Genomic DNA, 22,844 nt, shown 5'->3' with positions numbered 1-22,844 from the left:
GAGGCATTATCTCCTCCAAAGCAAAATCGTTTTTAGGCACTGTCCACAGACCTTGACCGAAAGGCTCACATTCCTGACTAAGCAAAACTGACATATGTTTCCTAGACCACCCCTCAAAATAACCTATAAAAATCCAATCCTTTTCTTTGTTCAGTGGCTTATTTTCCACCAGGGCAGTGGGTCCACGGGCACCATTTCATCCCCCTAAGATGACGTGTGAGGTCTGTATCCTGCCCGGTCTTCTTGTGCTAACAGAGTATAATAGAAAACCACCTGCAAGGAGCTATACCCTCAGTAGAAGGATAAACAACTTCATCATCCCCACCAACACCACCAGTAGGGATAGCAAGGCAAAACTGCCTGTCTAAAATCTATAGCTTGATCTATGAAACCAACAAATGGTCTCCCCAAGAATCACTAACAAGTTAGCCTCAAACATGTTTATATCTTACAGTTACATAATCTACCTATAAGGTTCAAAACCTCTCAAGCTGGGAATTCAATATATTATGATCCTGGATTTAAAGTATCTAATGCTCTGTGGTAAAAATTTCTTCTGCAGAAATTTAGTTTATCCTCAAAGAATTAGCACAAAGGTTCAGAGAAGGAAGCAACTCACTGGAAATATATACACAAGAAAACAAAGCACCAAGAACAAGCAGAAATTATAAAAACAAAACCATGAAGATGAAAAATATGAAAGATGTTAAGAGACATAGATTACTAAGAAAATCTAATGATCTATCTAATAAAATTTCTAAAGAATGGGCACAGAAAATGGGTCAGTGGCAATATGTGAAGAGATAACTTTCCAAAACTGAAGTAAGACACCAAACCATAGATTAAGAAGCTTGTCAGATGTGGTGGTGTTAGGTAGTAGTTACAATGATCCATAAAATGCATGGCAAGGTCACAGGTTTACTTCAAGTTATTCTTAAAATTTTCTTTAAGTTAAAGCCAAGACAGATGAGTAAATAATTTATAGTAAATAACCTGTAGAAAATCATTAGTACACAAACCCTGAGAATAAAAAGATAAAAGTGGAAGAGATAATGGGGAGGGGGGTACCTCAATTAAGAAGGATTTATGGGACTAACTCCTGAAAGGGTCAAAATAAAAATAGAAGTTATGGTGCCAAATATCTCCTACTAGCTCAAAAGGTGGATTCTTTAGTGGTGCAAATACACTAAGGTAACTTCTGACCAGATAACTTCTGACTAACCTGACATAGAGGAGGAGTTGAACAACTGATTGGTGAAGAGTACAGAAGGTATTCCCCCGTTCTGATAAACAATAAACAGTAATAAATTTGGTGATAGCACTGTCTACTTTGTCATTCCCTGCTTAGAGACTGCCCTCTCTCTCTCTTCAGAGTGCTCTCTGCTTGGGCCTTACTTTGCTTTTACTTTATTATCACCTCGCTTCCATTCTACTGTCACTTATAATAAAGTTCTCTTGCATGGTTTTGGTGTCTGACTTTAAATTTTCTTTTGTCAGAACATGAGAACCAAGGTTTGGAGTTTCAGCTCCACTTTCCTGCGACTGTGGTGTGTGCCTGTAATTCCAGAAACTTGGGGGACTGAAACAAGAGGATTTTAAGTTCCAGATCAGATTCAGCAACTTACCAAGACCCTCAACAACTCAGCGAGACCTTGTTATTAAAAAAAAAAAGGGGGGGGGGGGGCTGGGAGTGTAGCTCAGTGATTAAGCACCCCTAGATTCAATCCCTGGTACCAAAAATAAATAAATAAATTTTAAGTAAATAAATAAAAAGGACTAGGAATGTAGTTTAGTGGTAAAGTTTCCCTTGCTTGGTTTGGTGCTCAGTATCAAACAAAAAAAAAAAAAAAAAAAAAAAAAAAGGAAGTTCATCAAATACCAAGGAACACATAAAAAACAAAACTATACCTAAATATGATGTGAAACTATAAAACACCAAAAATGATTTTAAAAAAACATCTCAAGAAATAGTGCTTACTATCAAAGAAGCTAAGATTAGATCCATGTTGGGAAACAATGGCACTATCCTTAGAATATGCTTCGATCTGTCAATGTAGAATTTTATATTCAGCAAATAGATCTTTTAGATTCAAAGCAGGGCTGGGGAGATAGCTCAGTTGGTAGAGTGCGGGCCTTGCAAGCACAAGGCCCTGGGTTCAATCCCCAGCACCGCAAAAAAAAAAAAAAAAAAAAAAAAAAAAAATTCAAAGCAAAATAGCATCATTTTTGAATAAAAACTGAACGTTCCACTAGAAAACCCTAATTAATGTAAATTTTTAAAAATGCCTTTTTAGCAGGAAGAAAGTGATTCCAGAGGGAAGATCAGAAATGCAAGAAGAAATTAAAAGCAAGGCAAACAGAAATATCTGGGATAATTCTAAATACTGACAGCACAGTTCATGTAAAATAATAATAATGTATTGAGTTTTAAAATCAAGAGAGAATTTAATAAACTTGAATTAATGAACAAATACAGAAAACTGCAGGTTATCAGTAGGAGAATTCTCTTTCAACTAAATAGTAAGAATTACAAAAGCTCACTACAAAAACTAAGCCTTAACAACTTCAAGGTACAGCAAAATAAAAACTATACATATTTTCACATTATATTTTTTCACATTGATGTGAAAATCAATGCTAAAAAAGAAAATCACTACATTAGAATTAGAAACAACTAATTACAAACATGATAAAGTGTTTAAAATTGAAAAATAAGAAAATACCATATACTTAAATTTGGAGACAGAGTTAAAGCAATACTAAGAGGAAAATTTTTAACCTTAGCTGTTTATATTAAGGAAAACAAAAACCTGAATATTAGTATAATACATATCCATTTCAAGAAACTGGAAAAAAAATAGACTGACAGCAAATTTTAAAAAACTAAAAACAAAGTTTAAAGAAACTGAAGGAAAGTTTAAAGGTAAGAATACAAATTAATAATAGAAAATCATGATATAAGACAGAAACAGAACAAAAAATTAGTTCATAGAAGACCAGTAAAATCAATAAATTGACTTTTCAAATCTAGAAGAGAGACATGAATGAAGAAGGTGAATACAACTACAGAAGACTCAAAAAATATGTATATTATGTATAAGAAGATAGACAAACGGTATATTACTCAGGTCAAAAGATTTAAAACTAAGAAAAATTAAAAAATCAAAAAACTATAAATAACTACATGATCCAAGAAGAAACCGAAAAACTAAACAATCTCATTATTATTAAGTAAATCAAACCAGTAAGTAGAAAAAAATTTAAAAATTAGTTAGGGGAAAAACCCCCAAAGCTCCAAATGATCTAATTGGTAAGTTGAACCAAATATTCATACCACAGTATGTTTCACAAGCAAAATACAGATATAAAAAGCCTAAAATTAGAAAATCAAATCTAGCAATGCATCAAAAAGCTATAACCACTCATCATTCAAGCATGCAAAACTGAATAAAAAGAAGGAAATTCACACATCAACTAAAACAATGATTAATTCAACAAATACTGATAAAATTCACTACTCTTCATAATTAAAATCATACCAAATCAGGAACATAAGGGACTATCCTAAATCAAGTAAAGGGCATTTTCCAAAATCCTGTAATAATACCTCATTTCACTCCTGCACACTCTATTCTTCTGTTCCTCAAAAACAACAAACTCGATCTCACTTTAGATGCTTTGCAGAAACTTTTCTGCCTTAAACAGATGTTCTTATAGTTGGCTTTTTTCTCACTCATTTCTCAGCTTAGAAATAGTCTTAATGGCTTTTCCTGAACACTCAGTACCACCTCCTCCTAACTTTATAAATTCTATAAATAGAACTAGCACTTTGTTCAGACATCATCAGCTAACTTCAGTTGCTTATAATTTGTTACTATCACGATTGGGGAAACCTTATTTTGTACAAATGAGTAAACATTCTCTAGAACAGACATTTGCTCAACTGAATAACCAGATAAAAGACTATGTGTATTCTAAATGCCGACTGATAGGACCACAAAGAGTATACAACTTATATGTCCATTAACAGGGCGTGACAGCATCCATTTCCTTATACCTTCATATTACTGGGTTTTATTTTTAAAACCCAGTTAAATTTTCCTAAGGTGAGTGGAAAAAAGAAATCCTCATTATCTTGATTTTCTAGATAAAGAGTAAGTTATAACCTCTATTTTACACTTATTTATTACATTTATTTTAATTTTTTGTAGAATTTATTTGCTCATTTTTTCATTAGGCTGCTTATAAATTTTTACTCATTTGTGTGAGACATTGATATTTCAGTAATTTTAAAACCTGTACTTTTTTTGGTGCTAAAAATAATTTCACCCACTTATCACTTATTTTTAACTAAAGCATCACTATTTTTAGCTGGATTTTTATAGAGTCTAATTTTCTATTTGACGTTTTATTTAGCTATTGGGATTCTTGTTCTAGTCAAAAAGGCCTTCTCCATTCCCAAAGCTTATAAAATATTTGATATTTTAATTATTTTCTAAATTAGATAATTTTCACTTGGCATTTAACACATCTAGATCCTACTTACATGTGGGATAGACAAAGTTCTTGATTCAGTTAAAAATTTAATAGCCACTGTCTTGATTCAATTTGAACAATTTATACCTGTGATATTGGGATATATTAAGAAATACATATTTGGCCTCTGCCTCCATTCCAGGAACAGAACTCATAATCCTTTGGAATTTCCTGGGTAACAGAAATGCCTTCTGTCCTAATGAGGCAACTGTTGGTGGCTTCCTGAATAGGGGCTGGTCACCAAAAATACCAAACCATGATTAGAAGACTGAAACTTTCAGTACCACCCCCCACATACCTCTGGAAAGGGGAGGGAGGAGGGCTGTGATAGAATTAATAATCAATCATGCCTAAGTGATGACGTCTCAAAAGAAATCCAAGCTATGGGGTTCAGAAAGCTTCTGTTTGGTGAACACGTCTGTGTGTGTGTAGGAAGGGTAGTACACTTCAATTCTATGAGGACAAAAGCTACTGTACTCAAGACTCTTCCAGACCTTGTCCCATATCTGTCTTTATTTGGCTATTCATCTGTATCCTCTGTAGCATCTTTCATAATAAATTGGTAAACCTGAATTCTGTGAGCTGACTTAGCACATAATTGAACCAAGAAAAGGGACATGAGAACCCCAATTTATAGCCAGTTGTCAGAAATGCAGGTCACAAAATGAAACTTGCAAATGGCCTCTGATAGCGGGGTAGTGGCAAGGGATAGGCAGTCTTGGGGGACTGAGCCCTTAACCTATAGGCTCTGTACTAAATCTAGTTAGTATCAGACCTAAACTAAATTGCAGGGTATAGAGAAAAATACCCATACATCTGCTATCAGACAAGTGCTGTCAGATGAGTGCTATGTTGTACTTGAATGTGAAAGGATCAAAAACAATTCTTTTTCCTATCTCTTATAATACCTTACACTAAAACAGCCACATTCATAATAAATTAAATTCTCATACACATTTACATTTGTTCCTGGTTTCTCCATTTGTTCCTCTAAACTTTTGTATCAGTACCATGAATTTCTACATCAACAGTTATCATAGTATACTTTAACATCCAGTACATAAAAGTTTTATTCACAAGTCTGCTTCTTCAAATTCTTAGAGATCCTGGCATTTATTCTTCAAGATGAAATTTAGAATTAACATGTAAACTTAACTATTGAGACTCTTGCTGGAATTCTATCAAAAATATTCAATAATGGAGGGAAGGACTAATGTATTAATGATAAGATTAATCTTATGTTTCTAGGACAATATTATGCTTCTCTACTCAGGTCTCGGTTTTGTATCCTTGAGTAAAATTGTCATATTTTAATAAGTTGGGTATTTTTTTTACTTCCTTATGTCTAATTCTCATTTGTAATAAATAAAAATTTTCCAACAATTTTAAGGGCCTTCAAATGATCTTTAAAGGTTTTGTTCAGCTCAAAAGTTGCAAAACTTTGCAAAAATACTCCAAAAACATCCTTTAAAAATCATCTAAACAGTGTATATAAAAGACTAAATGCATGTACAACTAGGTTGGTCAACTGATTTCATCACAAATAACAATTCTGATCCATCAGGAATAACTGCTGAGAGGGAGATCAATTGAGAATATGCAGGTTCAAAGGAAAAGAATATTATGATAAATTATCAAAACCTTGATAAGGACTGAAAAATGACAGAAATGCTGAGTAGTCATCATAGATGAAATTCATCAAACTATGAATAGTGATTATTTCTTGAAGTAGAATTAATAGCTAAAAGGTTTTCATCCTCAATGTTATATACTTCTACTTTGCATTTTTTTAATAACTACCAACAGATGAAATAAAGCAACTTCTTTTTAAAAAAATATTTTTAGTTGTAGATGGACACAATACCTTTATTTTGTTTATTTATTTATTTTTATGTGGTGTTGAGGATCAAACCCAGTGCCTCACACATGCTAGGCAAGTACTCTACCACTGAGCTACAATCACAGCCCAGCAATTTCTTTTCTTTTCTTTTTTTTTATTGTAAACAAATGGGATACATATTGTTTCTCTATTTGTACATGGAGTCAAGGCATACCATTTGTGTAATCGCAATTTCTTAATGAATATTTACCAGCAATATGTAGAAATGTCCTTGAGAATTTTTCCAAAATAAAATTCTTACGATTTAAGTTTTTAAAAGCTGCATTAAAAAAATTTAGTTTATATCAAGTATCCTTTAAATATACCTTCCAGTATTTATGCCATAATGCTCTATCAGTTCTCTTTTCCAAAGTCATCAGGAAAGCACAAATAGAAACTAAGAAATTACACAAAAAAAGTGGCTTTAGCACGTTTAACACTTACAATTCAATTTCAACCATGCCTTTCGAACATCCTCTCTTCACAAAAAACCCAACCTAATGTGTAAAAAAGAAAAAAAATTAGTCTTGTGATGACAGTCCCATGTTGACAGAAACTTGGCAAAGTCATTATTTGACAAATCAAGATTTATTTCAGTAATTATTTGAATGTCAATTCCTATCACTTTCTAAAGGCATTCTTCCCAGATCTAGGTTCCTCCACTATTCCCTCCCATAAACGATAGCAGCTAACATTTAATGGAATGCCTATGTGACAGGTAGTTGGATTCTTATATAGCTTGTGACAAAGCCAATAAGTGTCAGAAAATGGTTCCAAATCTGGGTAACCTAGCTCTAGGACCTGTGTTCTTAGCCACTGTAGTAAACACTCTCAGAAGAGTTTAAAAGGCTGGTGATAAAACAGGTCCTATAATACAACCAAAATCCCTATACTAAACCTCCTGCTACTGAAGACTTCTGCAGAGTTGCACAGATTAAATGTTAAGTCACTCTTACTATTAGCTGTAATTTATTAGGGGTAACTGTCACCAAGCCATCTTTTAAAAAAAAAGAGCAATATAATTACAATTTACATAGTAAAAGAGACATGGTAGCTAGTTTCTATATGACTATGAGCATAAGCATGAAAACAGACCCTGGGCCTAAAAACCTCAGATTGGATCTTAATTATTAAGCTGTATTTTCTGGACTTTTTCATCTTTCTGGGCCTTGATTTCATCATCTGTAAAAGGTGATCATGAGAATTAAGTGTAAAGTGCTTATTATTAGCACAGCAGAATATGGTAAGGGCTTAGTAAATGTTGTGGTTATAAACCTCATCACTGTCATTACCACCATTAAAAAGATTATTATTTTCAAGGTACATTTTCTATCACTTAGTAATTACTTAATTACAGCCTGGTTTTTGTATTAAGAGTACTGACTTTAATGTCTACTGTCTAGATTCAAATCTCGACTCTGCTACATACAAGTTTTATGATCTTGACCAGGTGACTTAACTTTGTTTCCTTATAGACAAGGAAAATGATGGCATCTTTGTAGAGTTAATTGTTATATTAGTTTGCAACAAATACTTAGTACAAGTGAGAAGGAAAAATTAGAAAGTGGTTTTTATTATAAAGTATTCAGAGATGTCACAGAATATGCTTGTGTTAAAATTTTTTATTAGCATTTAAATAAAAATATAGTATCGAAATGGTATCAAAACATTCGTGCTAAGAATGTAAGCATCTCCTAATTATTAAATCTACGAATACCCCAAGGGTTGCAATGTGTGTCTAGGAAATAGCGTAGCCACCATCTCCACTAAAAATTCCACCAACTCAAGGATTAGATGAGATGTGGTTTTTTTATGACAAAAATAAACATGGAATGTTTATAAAAATTATCATAGACAAATTCATTCCAAATGCATACTGCTTGGAATACAACCATTAGACATAGACAAAGATCTAACTCATGATCTGACAACTAAAAAACTAAGCATCAGTATTCATAAAAATTGGTCCTGGGACAATTAACTACTTGTCACTGGACATTAACTACTTCAACTCCTTATCTCTGAAATAAAGAAAAACTGTCCAGACTATTGCTTAAGATTACAAAGCTAATTTTTTTTTTTTTTTTCCGGTGCTGGGGATCAAACCCAGGGCCCTGTACTTGTAAGGCAAGCACTTTACCAACTGAGTTATCTCCTAACCCCAAAGCTAATTATTAATAAAGAAAAATATCTTTTCTATCTCATAAATGACTACAACATAACATTAAAAACATTTTGAATGAGCTTATTTATAATCTTAAGGGGTATTTGCTTCAACCTTGCAACCCTATATTAAAACTTTTAATATCATACGCAATGTCAGTAGTGCATTTCAAGCTTTAAAAATATTTTTTACAACTAAACTCTCAAAAAAAAAATTTTTTTTGTACTAGGGATTAAACCCAAGGGTGCTTTCTTTATTTTGAGATGGGGTCTTGTTAAATTGCTGAGGGTCTTGTTTTGTTGCATAGACAGACCCTGAACTTACAGTCCTCCTGCTGAGCAGATGGAATTACATGTATGCACCACTATGCCCAGTTTTTTTCTGCCTAATTTATCTTCTGAATGGTTATTCTACTTATTATGCAGTCTGGATATCAATCTTTTATTATACATTATAAGACACTAGGTCCCAATTTGCAGCTCATTTTTTCTTAGGGTATCTTTTAATAAGCAAGTTTCTTAATTTTGTTATAGTTGAGTATTTTCCTTTTGTCTACTTTTTTTTTTTCTTCTTCTTCTTGGTACTAGGGACAGAACCCAGAGGTACTTAAATACTGAGCCATATCCCCATCCCATTTTATTTTGAGACAGTGTTTTGCTAAGTTGCTGAGGATGGCTTTGAACTTGGGATCCTCCTGCCTCAGACTCAAGTCACTGGGATTATAGGAATGTACCACCACACCTGGCTTGTGTACAATGTTAAATGTTTTTTTAGAAGCTTGAAGAGGAGGTCGGTTGCAAATTACACGCACAAGTCCTGGGTTCAATTCCAAGCAACGCAAACAAAAACGTTTCTTTAGCCCCAAGTCACAAATACATTCTTCTATATTAGTATCTTCTAGAAATTTTCTGCTCAATTACATTTAGATCTTCAATTAACCTGGAGTTAATTTTTATTTAATTGTGAGGATGGGACTTAAATTCATTATTTCCTACCTGGGAAACCAATTGTTTCATTACTATTTTGTCTTTTCTCCATTGATCTAAAATGCCAGTTCTGTCATAAATCAAGTTTGTATTAATCACAGTTTTGTATCTGGATTCTTTATTCTGTCTCATCACAGTGGGAGACAATTTCTACACCAATACCACATCTTAATTTTCCTAACTTCATATTAAATCTTGCTATCTGGTAGGACAAGTCTTCCTACTTCATACTATTTCTTTAAGAGTATCTTAGTGATCTGTCTTCACTCTATAGCGAATTTAAGTCTGCCTTTAATTTACTATAGAAAATCCTGAGATTTTTACTGGAATAATATTAAACATAGATCAATGTAAAGAATGATATATTTTTTAAAGTATATTTTTTAGTTGTAGGTAATACCTTTATTTTATTTTCATGTGATGCCGAGGATCAAACCCAGGTCCTCACACATGCTAGGTGAGGGCTGTACCACTGAGCCACAAACCCAGCCCAAGAATAATATTTTTATAAGAATGACATAAATGTAGACTAGCTCTCCTTTACTGGAAATTTCAATGATTTTAAATAAAATTTTATAATTTCTGCACATTAATTTTTTTTGGGTAGTACTTGGAACAAACCAGGGTCTAGGGCATGCTAGTCAATAATTCTACTGCTGAGCTATACCCCAGGCCCCAACATAGGTTTTACATGACTTCAATTAATTAATTCCAGTGCAACCTGCACTTCTATTGCTAGTATTTAATAAATGATATGTATCTTAATTGTTTTTCTGTTCATTGTTAGTGTACAGAAACAAAACTGATTTTTGTTTAATCTTATATTTAGCAATCCTGATAAATTTCCACATTAATTCAGCAGTCTTGCCTAGAGATCTTTTTGGTTTTTAGGCAACCATTCATACATATAATTTTTGAATGACAGTTTTTTTTTTTCCAATGCTTGTATCTTGTTATTATTCTGCCAATAACTTCCAGTACAAGGTTAATAGTAGTGAAAGCAGATAACCTCAACTTGTTGTTTGCTGCATATTTTCATAATCTTTTATGAAATTAAACAAGTTCCCTTATATTCCTTATTAGTTTTAATCACAAGTTACTGTGGAATTTAACTGAATACTTTTCTCCATCTATCGATAGTGAGACAATCATGCAGTTTTCTTTTAAAACGTATATTTATTTGTTTCCCTGAAGTTTAATCAACTTCTCTTTCTCGTGAACAAATTGAATTTGGCCAAAATATATTATGCATCTTATCTGCAGGTTCAGTATTCCTTGCCCAAAATATTTGGGATCAAATTTTTAATTTTTTTTAAGATTTTGGAGTATCTGCATACAAATAATGAAGGTATCTTGGGGATGGGATCCAAGTCTAAATACAAAATTAATTGTTTTATGTACTCTTAATACATGTACATAATTAAAATAATAATTTTAGACTGGTGTGTGTGTGTGTGTGTGTGTGTGTGTGTGTGTAGGTATTTTTAAAAGTACTGGGGATTCAGCCCAGGGGCACTCTACTACTAAGCACTTTTTATCTTTTATTTTGAGACGGGGTCTCACTAAGTTGTACTGGCAGGCCTTGAACCTGAGATCCTTTTGCAACATCCTCCTCTACCCCAAGTACCTGGGATTACAGGCATGCAATTACCATATGTGGTTTAGACAATATCTTCAATAATTTTGTACATTCAGCAAAGTTAACAGTGTATAATTTTTCATTTTGGCATCACATGTTTTGGATTTTGGATTTCTGAATTAGGGAAGCTCAATTTTTACTTTCAAAGTTTCTTTAGTGAGGATCTCAGATTTTTTCTTTTTTTTTTTTTTTTCCCTGCTCCAGTTCTAGGGAAAGTACTATTATATTTCATGTTCTGAAATTCATTATTATATGTGCATTTATGGATTTCTTTCATTTATCCTATGTGGGATATTAGGCTTCTTGAATCTGAGTACACAAGTTTTTCAAAATTTTGGAAATTCCCTAGTCATTCTTTGAATACTGCCTCTTAGTTTACTAACTCCGCTTGGGACTGTAATTAGATATATACCTGACTATCTTCCTTAACCCACATAACCTTAGTTTTGTATATTCTCTTTTTATCTCGACATTGCATTTTAAGAAACTTTTTCAAACATCTGAGTACACATAGTCTCTTCTCAAATGTGACTTCTTTGCTGCTCAAATGTGTCTACCTTTTTACCAAGCTCCCCTCCTCTAATAATAAACTTTTCACTTTCTTAAGCTCTATTTGATTCTTTTTCAAATTGACCTTTTCTTTTTGTCACTTATTTATGTTATATTTGTAAACTTCTTTTATTACTAAATTACATTTAGTTTATCTTCTATATCTACAAACTTTGGAAGTCTATGCAGTCTGTTGCCTTTTAAAAAAATTTTTATTTTAAGTGATTCATATTCTTGTGATTTTTAGGCACCAATTCTTGGATTTCTTGAAACTTTATTAAAATTCTTTGAGAACTGGATTAAATGTATTTTCATTTAAAAGATTTACATTTGTTCCTCCCAGGTGCCTGTAGATATTACTTAATCAGACCACCTTAAACTAAAATTAAAATTTATGATCTTTAGGTCATATAAGTAATATGAATTCTGGCCCCAAACATGTGGTTATGAGTTCTTTGGAAGATTTCCTTTTTCTCCCCAACTCTACACCTAACAATGAGAGGAGTAAGTAAACTCCCTGTCCAATTCTATGGTACTGCTGTTCTTTAACACATAGTGCTTGACTACTAGGTTTTATCTTCTAGTCCTTCTCTACTTTTAAGATCCCCTAAACCTATAAAACAATTCAAAGCCAGTCTTTAAAGTACAAAGTATCAGCAAATGCCCCTTGGAGAAACTATTCCAGAACTTGCTTATGTCTTCAGATTCACACTATTTTATTCCTGCTGTTGGTCCAATGAAGCATTTAAAAAAATAACATATTACATATATCTACCACTTCTAGCACAGGTATTAGGTACTACAGAATTCTCTAAATATATGATCTAAAATACTTCTAGAAATGAAAATCTCCTACCTTCTCTACCTGCCAAATTCATGCATTATATTCAAACATTACAAATTTGCTATATCCAAGGAACTGAGGAGAAATTTATTTGTTTCTAAAAATAACTTATGGCTTTGAATTTTCCTAAAATGTAATTAGGTTTACTTACCTTATCTGCCCGTCCCATGAAAGCAGGTTTGCCTGCTAATCCAAGGCAAATGGCACAAACGATGCTTGACTTCCCTGTTCCATTGGCTCCAATAATCATATTCAAGTGAGGTCCAGGAGATACTTCACAGATATCATATGTTCTACATTATAAAGGGATAAAAATTTTAAGCAGGGTAAGAGGAGAAAAAAAAATATTTTCTTTAAAAAAGCACTTCGGCAGCAGGCCTGATGGAACATGCCTGCAATCCCAGAGACTTGGGAAACTGAGGGTAGGAAGATCACAAATTCCAGGCCAGCCTCAGCAATTTAGTGAGGCTCTCAGTAACTTAGTGTGACTCTGTCTCAAAAGAAAAAAGGGCTAGGGATGTAGGTCAGTGGTAGTGTTGCTGGGTTCAATCCCCAGTACCAAAAGAAAAAAAAAAAGCACTTTGAGGGATGGAGCAGGGCATGACTGAGGATGGAACCCAGAACTTCACATTATATTTTGAGACAAGGGCTCAGTAAGTTGTCCAGGCTGGTCTTGAACTTGTAATCCTCCTGTCTCAGCCTCCCAAGAAGCTGGAGATTACAAGGGTACATACATTATACCACCATGTCTGGCTCAAAAACTCTTTTTCTTCCTTTACATTACCATTATCTAATACCCTCCTCAAATTCACTTAAACCAGCTAATCTTACAAATTTGATGTCATTTATAGGGTTTTTGTTTGTTTGTTTGTTTAAGGGGAATGTTGAGGATCAAACTAAGGTCTCCCATATGCTAGCTAAGTACCCTACCACTAGGCAACATCCCCAGTCCTATAGGTTTTTTTCATTAGAGGGAAAAAAAAATCTATCATAGAAAAAAATGAAAAAGTGATAATGCATATCTAGAACTTTCCTGCAAACATAAGATCTCATATCTTTTCAAAAATAAGTCTGTTGTCACTGGGTATGATAGCATATGCCTATTGATCCCAGTGACTTGGGAGGATGAGGAGGGAGAATTGCCAAGTTCAAAGCCAGTCTCCAAAACTTAGTAAGATCCTATTTCAAAATAAAAAACAGAAAGGGCTGTGGATGTAGTCCAGTGATAGAGCACCCCTAGGTTCAATTCCTGGTATTCACCTCCTAAAATATGTCAAAATAGTTAAAGTATACAATAATTTATCCTTTTCAAAATAATTACAATTCATGGTAGACTATATCAAAGCTACTGGACAAATAATTTGGGGGCGGGGGACCAGAGGCTTTTATTTACTGAGCCACATCCTCAACCACCACCCACCAGCTTTTTAAACTTTTGAGACAGGGCCTTGCTAAGTTGCTCAGGGCCTTGCTAAGTTCCACCACTGTGCCTGGCTACAAATAACTTTAAAACAAATTTTATGAGAGGATATGGCTTTGCTGTGATTTTACCTTTATATTTCTCTTGAATTAAAATGCTTAATGGCTATTTCTTATATTTTAATTTTGAAAAAACCCAACCAAACTGTTGCTAATTTTACTGAATTAAAAAGGTAAAGATACATCAATCCAATCACTTGTTAAATTTTTTAAGAATAACATTTATTTTTAAATACGTTGCCATAAGATTTACCAAAGAATCTGTTGTTCTATATTTGAACAATTTTATTCCTATGGGAGAAAGTGAGAATGCTTTGCCACCAAGTATGTTTGTAATATTCCCTCATACCATAAAGTTGCATGCTATCGCTACCTGTACAGTTAGCATCTAATCCTTATGAGTTGCCAGAGACAGCTTTGGCAAAATGTGAAGTAAACTATGACTTCAACATTTTCTAATTTGTCAGTGAATGACCTGAATTGGAACCCATAAAATTCTTTTGCCTGAAACCCATAAAATTCTTTTGCTCTCGGATACAGCTAACAACAAATTCCCCAAGAAAAAATGCTTAGCCCACTAGGAACTCTCATGTATATAAACAAGGTAATTGAGCACATTTCCATGTTAATACTTTTTAAAAAACCTAATCATTTTGAAAAGCCATAAGGTAATAAAAATAAATTCCGGTGGCAAAGAAGTATTTTCTGGCAGGTTTTCTAACCCCATACCTCTGTATAGCATCTATCTACTTTGTCTTTTCAGATGCTTTGTTTTGTTAGAAGTTGGGTCTTAGATGAAACCTTATAATGGTTAAAATAATAGAGTTTGGCAACTTCAGACATCTAGGAAATTACCTGACACAGAACTTCTTCATCTTAACACACAAAAGCTCCATTCTTTTAAGAACTGAATTCCCTGCTGTGAAATCTCTGTGCAAATGTCATACTAAAATAGTGATATAACTGATATTTAACAATAAAAACAACAGGGAAAAGCATGAGAAATTCTAGTCTACAACAGAAAGATATTACAAGCAGGTAACTTGACAAAAAAAAAAAAAATTAAAAAAAAAAAAACAAAAAAACAAAGTTTCTACATTTTTAAAATTCATTCTTCTGAGCCAGGTGCTTGAGGCTTCCTTGTAATCTCAGCTCCTCAGATACTGGGGAGGCTGATGTAGGATGATCAGACAACTATGGCAACACAGTGAGACCCTGTCTCAAAACAAAAACTTTAAAAAAGGGTTAGGGATGTAGCTCAGTGGTGGAGCACTTGCCTAGCATGTGAGAGTCCCAGGGTTCAATCCCTAGTACTGTAAGGAAAAAAAAAAAAAAAAAATTCTTGACTCTATTCTTATTGGGAATCCCCTTTTCTGCAGGGGATTGTTAAAGGCTCACTCTCTACTCATTCTATAGACTTTATAAAGCATATAGCACATATTGTAAGTGACTTTATATACATATTCTCCATGGCCTCAGGTAGTATATACTTTTGGAATGTCAGGTCAGATGACTTAAATATGCAATTGCCTCTTCAGTAACTCAATTTGGATGTCCCACAAAAATCACCTAAACCTAACACATTCTTTCCCATCCCAAACCACTCTTGTGATACTTAGTAAATAGCATCATCATTTATCCCATTTCTCAAATCAGAAATTTAAGCATTTGTTTTGCATCATCTTTCATTTTTTCATCTCTTGCTTCACCCACACCTGTCCCCAACCCCATTCATTCAATCACTAGGTCTTGTTGGAAGACATGCAAATATGATATCACTTGTTTAAAAAAAAACAGAAAAAAAAACAAAGGACCCTTCAATAATTTAGTCCTTGTGTCATCTTTCCACTTTTTCCTATTCTCTACTCAGACTTCTAAATTCTACCTATAATGAATTTCTTTCAGTTGCTTGACCAGTTTATGCTTCCTTCTTTAAGACTTTGCACACTATTCCTTCAGCCTAGATATCTCTCGCTCTATTCCCACTTCCACTGTCTTGGTTCACTCATAGAAACCCCTCTCTACTCTTTCCAGGCCACTCAAGTTCTCCAAGCTTATCTCTTCTAATCCCTTGCCTCAGCCTATCCCTCCCTACTTCAGTCCTAAAACTCAAAGTCCTCTCATCATTAAACGAACAAAATCTCACCTAGCTCTGCACTTTGCAGCCAAGTTTTCTTTCTCTTTAGAGCCAAGCTTTACTTCCTCATTCATTCATTCTGCTTTTTTCCCCACTGCTTCATCAAGTGGTCAAGGACTTCCTAATTGCTAAGTCCAATGGGCTTTTTTCAATGCTGTTATCTGACTTCAATGTGGCAAATGATATTTCAAAACATTCTTTTTCCTTAGTTCCTCTGAATAATAGTCACATAGTTCTGATTTTACCTCCCTGAATAGTTTCTTTCAGTTTGAGCTCTTCACTTACCCTTCCACGTAAGGTCTTCTATTCCTCTAATTTATATTTTGTTTTGGTCAATCTCAACCACCTCTGTAACTTAAGTCAATTATCTATAAGCAAGATTTCCAAAACTTTGACCTGTTCATAATTTTGTGAGTTCCAGACCCTTGAATTCTGCCTACAGAACATTTCTCTTAGACATCCTACTGGAAACTTCAAGTCACAGGACCTAAAAGGTATTCATTATTTGTTCTAATGCTGCTCCCTCTTCTGAATTGCACCCCACTAGTAAGTCAAGGTAGGAACTTGGGGAAAGACTGCACTCCTCACTCCCTCTCCTCATGCTTCACAAGCAAGACACTACCAATCTCTTTCTTTTGGCTCCCACTATATGCCAACTCTATCTCTTGCCTTTAGACTGAAAAAGTCTTGTTGCCTCCAATCTTGTATTCTTTCTAAATAAATCATGCTTCACATTGCTGCCAGGTTAACAGAAATTACAAGTCATACCCTGCTTAAAACACATCTTGACCACCTACAAGAGGAATTTCTTAGACTGATAAACATACAGACACTCATTGGTTACTTATCTTTGTCTAAATATTCACTCACATCCTAGTCATACTTGACACTTCCTAAATATTCCAAACTTTCTTTCAGGCAGTTTGTTCTCTCTGCAAAGTTCTCCCCTTCTTTAAAGATTTTCATATTCTTTACAAAGCTCTTTTTCACAGTTGCGGATGAAATTAATCACTTCATCCTATATGCCCCCATAGCATCCTGATACTTGTTATTATGGTATCTACCTCACTTGACTACATTTATGTTTCCTGATCTAGATTCAAACAGCAATTCAGCTACTTATTAGGTATGTAAACCTGGGCAAAATTAACCTCTCCGAGCTTATCTCAGATAAGATGATAAAGAAGAAAGAAACAGCAATAAATAAATAGAACACCTAGTTTTTTTGTACCTAGCAAATGATAAGTGCTTGGGGGGAAATGGTGGTATTGTTACAATTCTGGGACCCTTATGCCATTATGGGTAAGCTTGTTTAAAACAAAACAAAACAAAACAAAAAAGGCCTTAAAAAATGAACTGTAAGGCGCTAGGTTAATGATATTTAAATTCTAAAACGATAACTAGTTGTCTAAAAGGAGAGATGAGAATCCAAGGAAGAGAGCAGGATTTGGAGGAGTCAAAGGTCTATAGGGAGGTCCGGCAACTGGGTAAGGTTTTATTTTTTTGGTACATTCTAACCCCCACGCAGCACAACCATTACCATCTTATCTACTCTGTCCACTGGGCTAATGCCTATGCTTTAAAAAATCTGCCACAGCATCACTGTCACTCCGACATAACTGCTGTCTCTGAATCCCCAGGGCATTACTTTTGAGAAGTGCAGACCAAGTCCTCCTTAGATCGAGACTCCCAGCGGACAGAAAGCCCGAGGATCTCTACTGACTGCCACACGGCGCCTTCGAAAAAACGTTGGCGGAATGAATAAAACAAACACCACACAATTCACCTCCACGACAGCAACACACGTCAGTTTCCACGGCCTAGGTAGAGTAACGTTCCCGGGGAGCCTGGCACGAATTCCCGGGCCCTGGAGCCAGGTACGCACGCCCGCCCCCGGCCCGCCGGGCGCCCCCGGCCTGCGGGCCCGCACGCCCGCCCTGCCGCGGCGCGGCCTCAGGGCCACTCACAGGAAGTTCTCCATCGCGATGCGGACTATAGAGCCCTCCACAAAAGGCCCGGACGACTGCAGCAGCGACGGTGCCGAGGACAGATTCTTTCTCTTGTTTGGGACCTCCGAGGACGGATCTCTCGGGAGAGCCCTCTTGGAAGCCAGGGGGCTTGGAGTCGATGTTTTCCTGCTTGGAGTCGCCATCCTGGCTTCCTCTGCGGCCCGCGGCGGCTTCCGTTCCCAGCGACCTGCAGCTCAGGGGGGCCTCGGCGCCCTGCTCCCGCGCGAACTGGCCGCCGCGCGACGCCGCGCTCGAGCCCGCGCGACGCCTGCGCAGTTCCGGCCCGGCGGCGTCAGCGGGCACGCCCCGCCCCGCCTGAGGCTGGGCTTGAGAGACCTGGGGAGCGGGAATGGTGGAGGGGCGGGGATATCAGCACTCGAGACCGATCGTCTTCTCCGTTTGTGTCGGCTTTTTTTCACAGTTGTTGGTTTGTTGTTTTTAAATTAAACCTCGGGGAGAGATGTCAAGTGCATTTAGTACTTTGAAATCCACTTGAGCGCTTCCCGAGCCGTGGTCGTCTGCGGCGGGTGGCACCTGAGGCGCCTTGGGTAGGGCTCTGCCCTAGAGTCTGCCCCAGAGTCGCGGAACCTGTAGGTAGTCTGGTTCCTCTTTTCGATTTCCTTTCCCTTTTTCTCAAATCAGTTCCTCGTCTCAAAAGAACAACAACAACAAAAAGAAGCCCTTTCAATATTCGCCTTTCCCGGTCGGCGCCCTTAAGGCCTCCAGTGCTCTGGAGTTCAGGGAGACTACGCTGCACCCAGTACCTTCGCCACTGCCCCTCTGGCTCCTTAATTCCCTGCTTACACCTCCTGCCCCGGAGCTTCTAGAAATGCCTGAGCTAGAATGCGCTGGCTTCATTAAGTGCGACTCCGCGGATGGCTCTACTTCAGCGTGCCCGCATTCAACTTGTTAGCCCCTCAGGACAGATGAGGCGCACAGAGAGCCTGCAGAGACCCGCCATGCGTCCACTGATAAAGGGTGTCAAGAGGATGGGGCCATCGGTTGCATCCCTCCTAACTGACGATCTAGCCTGGACGAGTGAACCAACAAATGAGGATTTGAGACTGTGATAGGTGCTCTAAAGAAAATAAAACAGGATTAACGTGGTGGGGTGGGGAGAATAGAAACCGTGTCAGAGAAGGTGGTGTTTGACCTGAACCCTGAAGGACAAGAAGCAGCCACGTGTGTGACCGACCATCTGAGGAAAGGACTCTGAAGTGGAAACAACGTGGGATATTTGTGAAACAAAGGGAAGGTCGGTGTGTCTACCCAGTAGGAAAAGGGTTGTGGAACAGCCTTATCCATCACTGCAGAGGCTGAATTTTATTTTAAAAGCAACTTGGGCCTGGGAATGAAGGTTGGTACCAGCGCTTCCATTCCTCAGCACCATAACACCCACCATGAAAGCAATGAGAAACCATGGAGTGGTTTCGGCAGAAGGAAGACTTGATTGTTATGGGGCCCAACTTAAGAACAGACCGATCACCACTGAGAAGTCCAAATTTGAGAGTCTTTATTAAGCTGGCCAGCTGACTGTCTCACACAATGCCCCAAAAAATGGCTATTGAGAGAACAGCCCTGACCATAGGGTTGTAGGGATTCTTATACCAAAAATCACATCAATCATAAGGGCCTGTTGCTATGATTCGAAATTACAAACTAACATCATGAGATCATCAATAGAGGGGGATGTGGGTCAAAATGACCCTTATCTAAGTACAAACTAAAGAACGGTTACTAACATCCATACAATCACTGTTCACATGGTACATTGTTTAGGAGCAATAGGGATCAGAAGAGAGCAATTTTACATTACATAAGAATTGTCATGTTGTATTGTTAAATATATCACAATAAGCAACTGATGATGGGTACAGAGGCAGGGTGTTCCCATGGGAGAAACTTATTTCCTACATAACATGGAGTCTCAGAGCAAAATGGAGTCTGTTTAGTCATTTCCCTTATAATCTGGCCTATAACATTCTCCTGGAGCCAGATCTGTCAGCCCATCACAATGATCTGGTTAAAATTTTTAGTGATCATTTTGGTTCCTGTGGGAAGAACTGTTTGGAGGGGGCTAAATGTGGACAAGAGGCCATTTAGAAAGCTCCTGCAGCAGAACCCTCCTTCCTAACCCCTAGCGCAAATTTTTTCCCATGTCCCTGCTTCTTTCACTCAAATGGAATTTGCTCTCTGTAAAAGTTACTGCCAAAGAAAATAGAATAAATAACAAGTATGTGAACTTGTCATGGTTACTAGAAAAAAATTTCAAATGCAAATTAAAGAATGATTTTTAAAATGTTCAAATGGCAAGCAGGGATGAAAATACACAATGCTTTAAAAGGCACAATATTCTTCCCTACACAGCTAGTATATGTTTTTTGAGAAGTAATTTTGTGCTTTGCTTTGAAAGCCTTAGAAAAGTTAAATTATTTGAAGAAGTAATTATAGTTTTGAGGGAATCTATTCTACGGACAAATAAGACTATAGACATCAATAATGGGAGTTGAGAGCAGGGACCCAATCTTATCACTTTTGTACCATAATCAGTGCTTTAGTGCAGGAATCAAATTTTGTTTCTAAACTTAAAAGTTGAGAATAAACTACTCAACTTGTGATGATTCCACAAATGCAGACATACTGAGTTCTAAACAACTAGTCAGTTATGCTTAATACCATCCTTTAAAAGAAAAATACTGATTTTTCTTCTAATTACAAAAGCAACACCTGTTAAATGCTGAAATTTTGAGAAAACAAAAACAAAGGGAAAAAACTCAAAATTTCTTTATTCAAACTAATCATTAAGATTTTGTTGTGTTTTGACATCTGTTTTCCCTGTAAATGCATAGCATGCATTTACTCTTTTTGTTCCAAAAAAATAGGATGATGCGTAAACTGTATTATTTATATTGTTATTTACCCCCCACTTAAAGTATTGATAATTTTCTATGCATTAAATATTTTTCCATAACACATCGTTTAAGGAACAACGAAGTCATTTGCTCAATAGATATACCATTATTGATTTGAATAGTTCTCTTGTTGGACTGGATATGACTGGAAATTAGCATGAACCAAGGCTATTCTGGCAATGGGGAGACATTGGATGGCTTTAAGTAGGAGAGAGGCATGATCTGGCAGACTATTTATTAGTCGCTCAGTGCTTCCTAACATGCTTTAAAGGTTTTATACACCATTGAAAGTATACATGTTTATCTTCCCACATCTGGATTTTTTTTTTAATTTTTATTTTTTGTGGTACTGGAGATTGAGTTCAGGGGAACTGTACCACCAAAAGACATCCCCAACTCTTTTTATTTTTTATTTTGAGATAGGGTCTCACTAAGTTACCCAGGCTGGTCTCAAACTTGAAATCCTCCTGCCTCATCCTTCTGAGTTGCTGGGATTATGGAGTGTATCACCGTACTTGGCCACTTCTGAATTCTTTATTTCCACTGCTAAGAACTGTCTTGAAAGGGATGACATTGTAAAGGCAGAGAGACTTCATTGGAAATAGAATATCAATTACCCAGAATCTGATGCTAATAAACGAGTAAGCCACAACAACTAATCCTACACAGTCAGCGTATAAAGTGGGTTATCAACTAACCTCATCATTCTCTCCTTGCTAACTAATAGATATGGCAAAGCAATTATATTTAACTTTCTCTTGACCAAGTAAAAACTTACCTGGGGTCATTCTGACTGAGACCTTTCCAACTCTGTAGAAACATTAAAAACTGAAACAAAAATCTGGCAAACATATCAGGGTCAAGAATTATAAATATATTTTACTTCACCATTAGAATATCATTGTTTTAGCCTGTTGCGCTGCTATAAGAAAATTTCATAGAGTGAGGCAGCTTACAAACAACAGAAATTTATTTCACATAATTCTGAAGGTTGAGAAGTCCAAGATGAGGCATTAGCAGATTTGGTGTCTGATGAGAGCCTGCTTCTTCAATCCCTCCTCACTGTATCCTCACATGGTGGAAGGAGAGGATGCTGGTCTTTTCAGCCCTTTATAAGGGAACTTGTCCCTTTTATGAGGGTTTTACCTGAAACATCTAATCACTTCCCAAGAGTCCTCTGTTAGATAGTAATGAGCAATGACCAGTGAATTGTGAACTGATAACATAGCAGGGTCCTGAGGTTTCATTGAAGTGCCTTTAGTGAACAATCGAATAACTCATAGATCAACAACAGGTGTAGTAACCCTGAGAGTAAATGCAAGGATCCAAAGGGAACCAATTAAGAAATATGTCAGGAAGAAAAAAAAAAAATCAATGGGGCTAAATCCTGACAGTCTATTGGGGTCATTGTAAAGTTAGGATTTATGGCCATAAGTTTCTCAATGAATTTCATAAGAGAAATTTCATGAATAGTACAGGTGCACTAAGATAAAGTCTGCCTGGTTATTGACTCCAGCACCCTCATTAACAGAACTGACTTGTAGACAAAGCCCCCTGAATAGGTTGACCACCATGACAGTTCCAGAGAGGACTAACTAGGGTCAAAAATCCCCCCACCCAACCTGAAGGAGGAATTAAACATCTGATTGGCGAAGCCTGCAGAAGATGCAACCAACTTCTGGCGAACATCAAACAGGAATAAATTTGGAA

At 36.2% G+C, this 22,844-nt stretch overlaps 1 protein-coding gene across 1 annotated transcript in view; it reads right to left on the bottom strand.

The window, feature by feature from the left end:
- Smc5 (structural maintenance of chromosomes 5) overlaps positions 1–18,445 on the bottom strand; it is an 85,164-nt gene extending 66,719 nt beyond the window's left edge. The window contains 3 exon segments of the mRNA XM_047524230.1: positions 6,860–6,912; positions 12,749–12,890; positions 18,181–18,445. Coding sequence (XP_047380186.1) covers positions 6,860–6,912; positions 12,749–12,890; positions 18,181–18,365 — 380 coding nt within the window. The 5' untranslated portion in view covers positions 18,366–18,445.
- Between the last annotated feature and the right edge of the window lie 4,399 nt (positions 18,446–22,844).

The sequence above is a fragment of the Sciurus carolinensis genome, chromosome 14, assembly GCF_902686445.1.
Source record: "Sciurus carolinensis chromosome 14, mSciCar1.2, whole genome shotgun sequence".
NCBI lineage: Eukaryota > Metazoa > Chordata > Mammalia > Rodentia > Sciuridae > Sciurus > Sciurus carolinensis.
The sequence above is the reverse complement of the archived record's forward strand: the minus strand, read 5'-3'. Positions and strand labels throughout refer to the sequence as shown.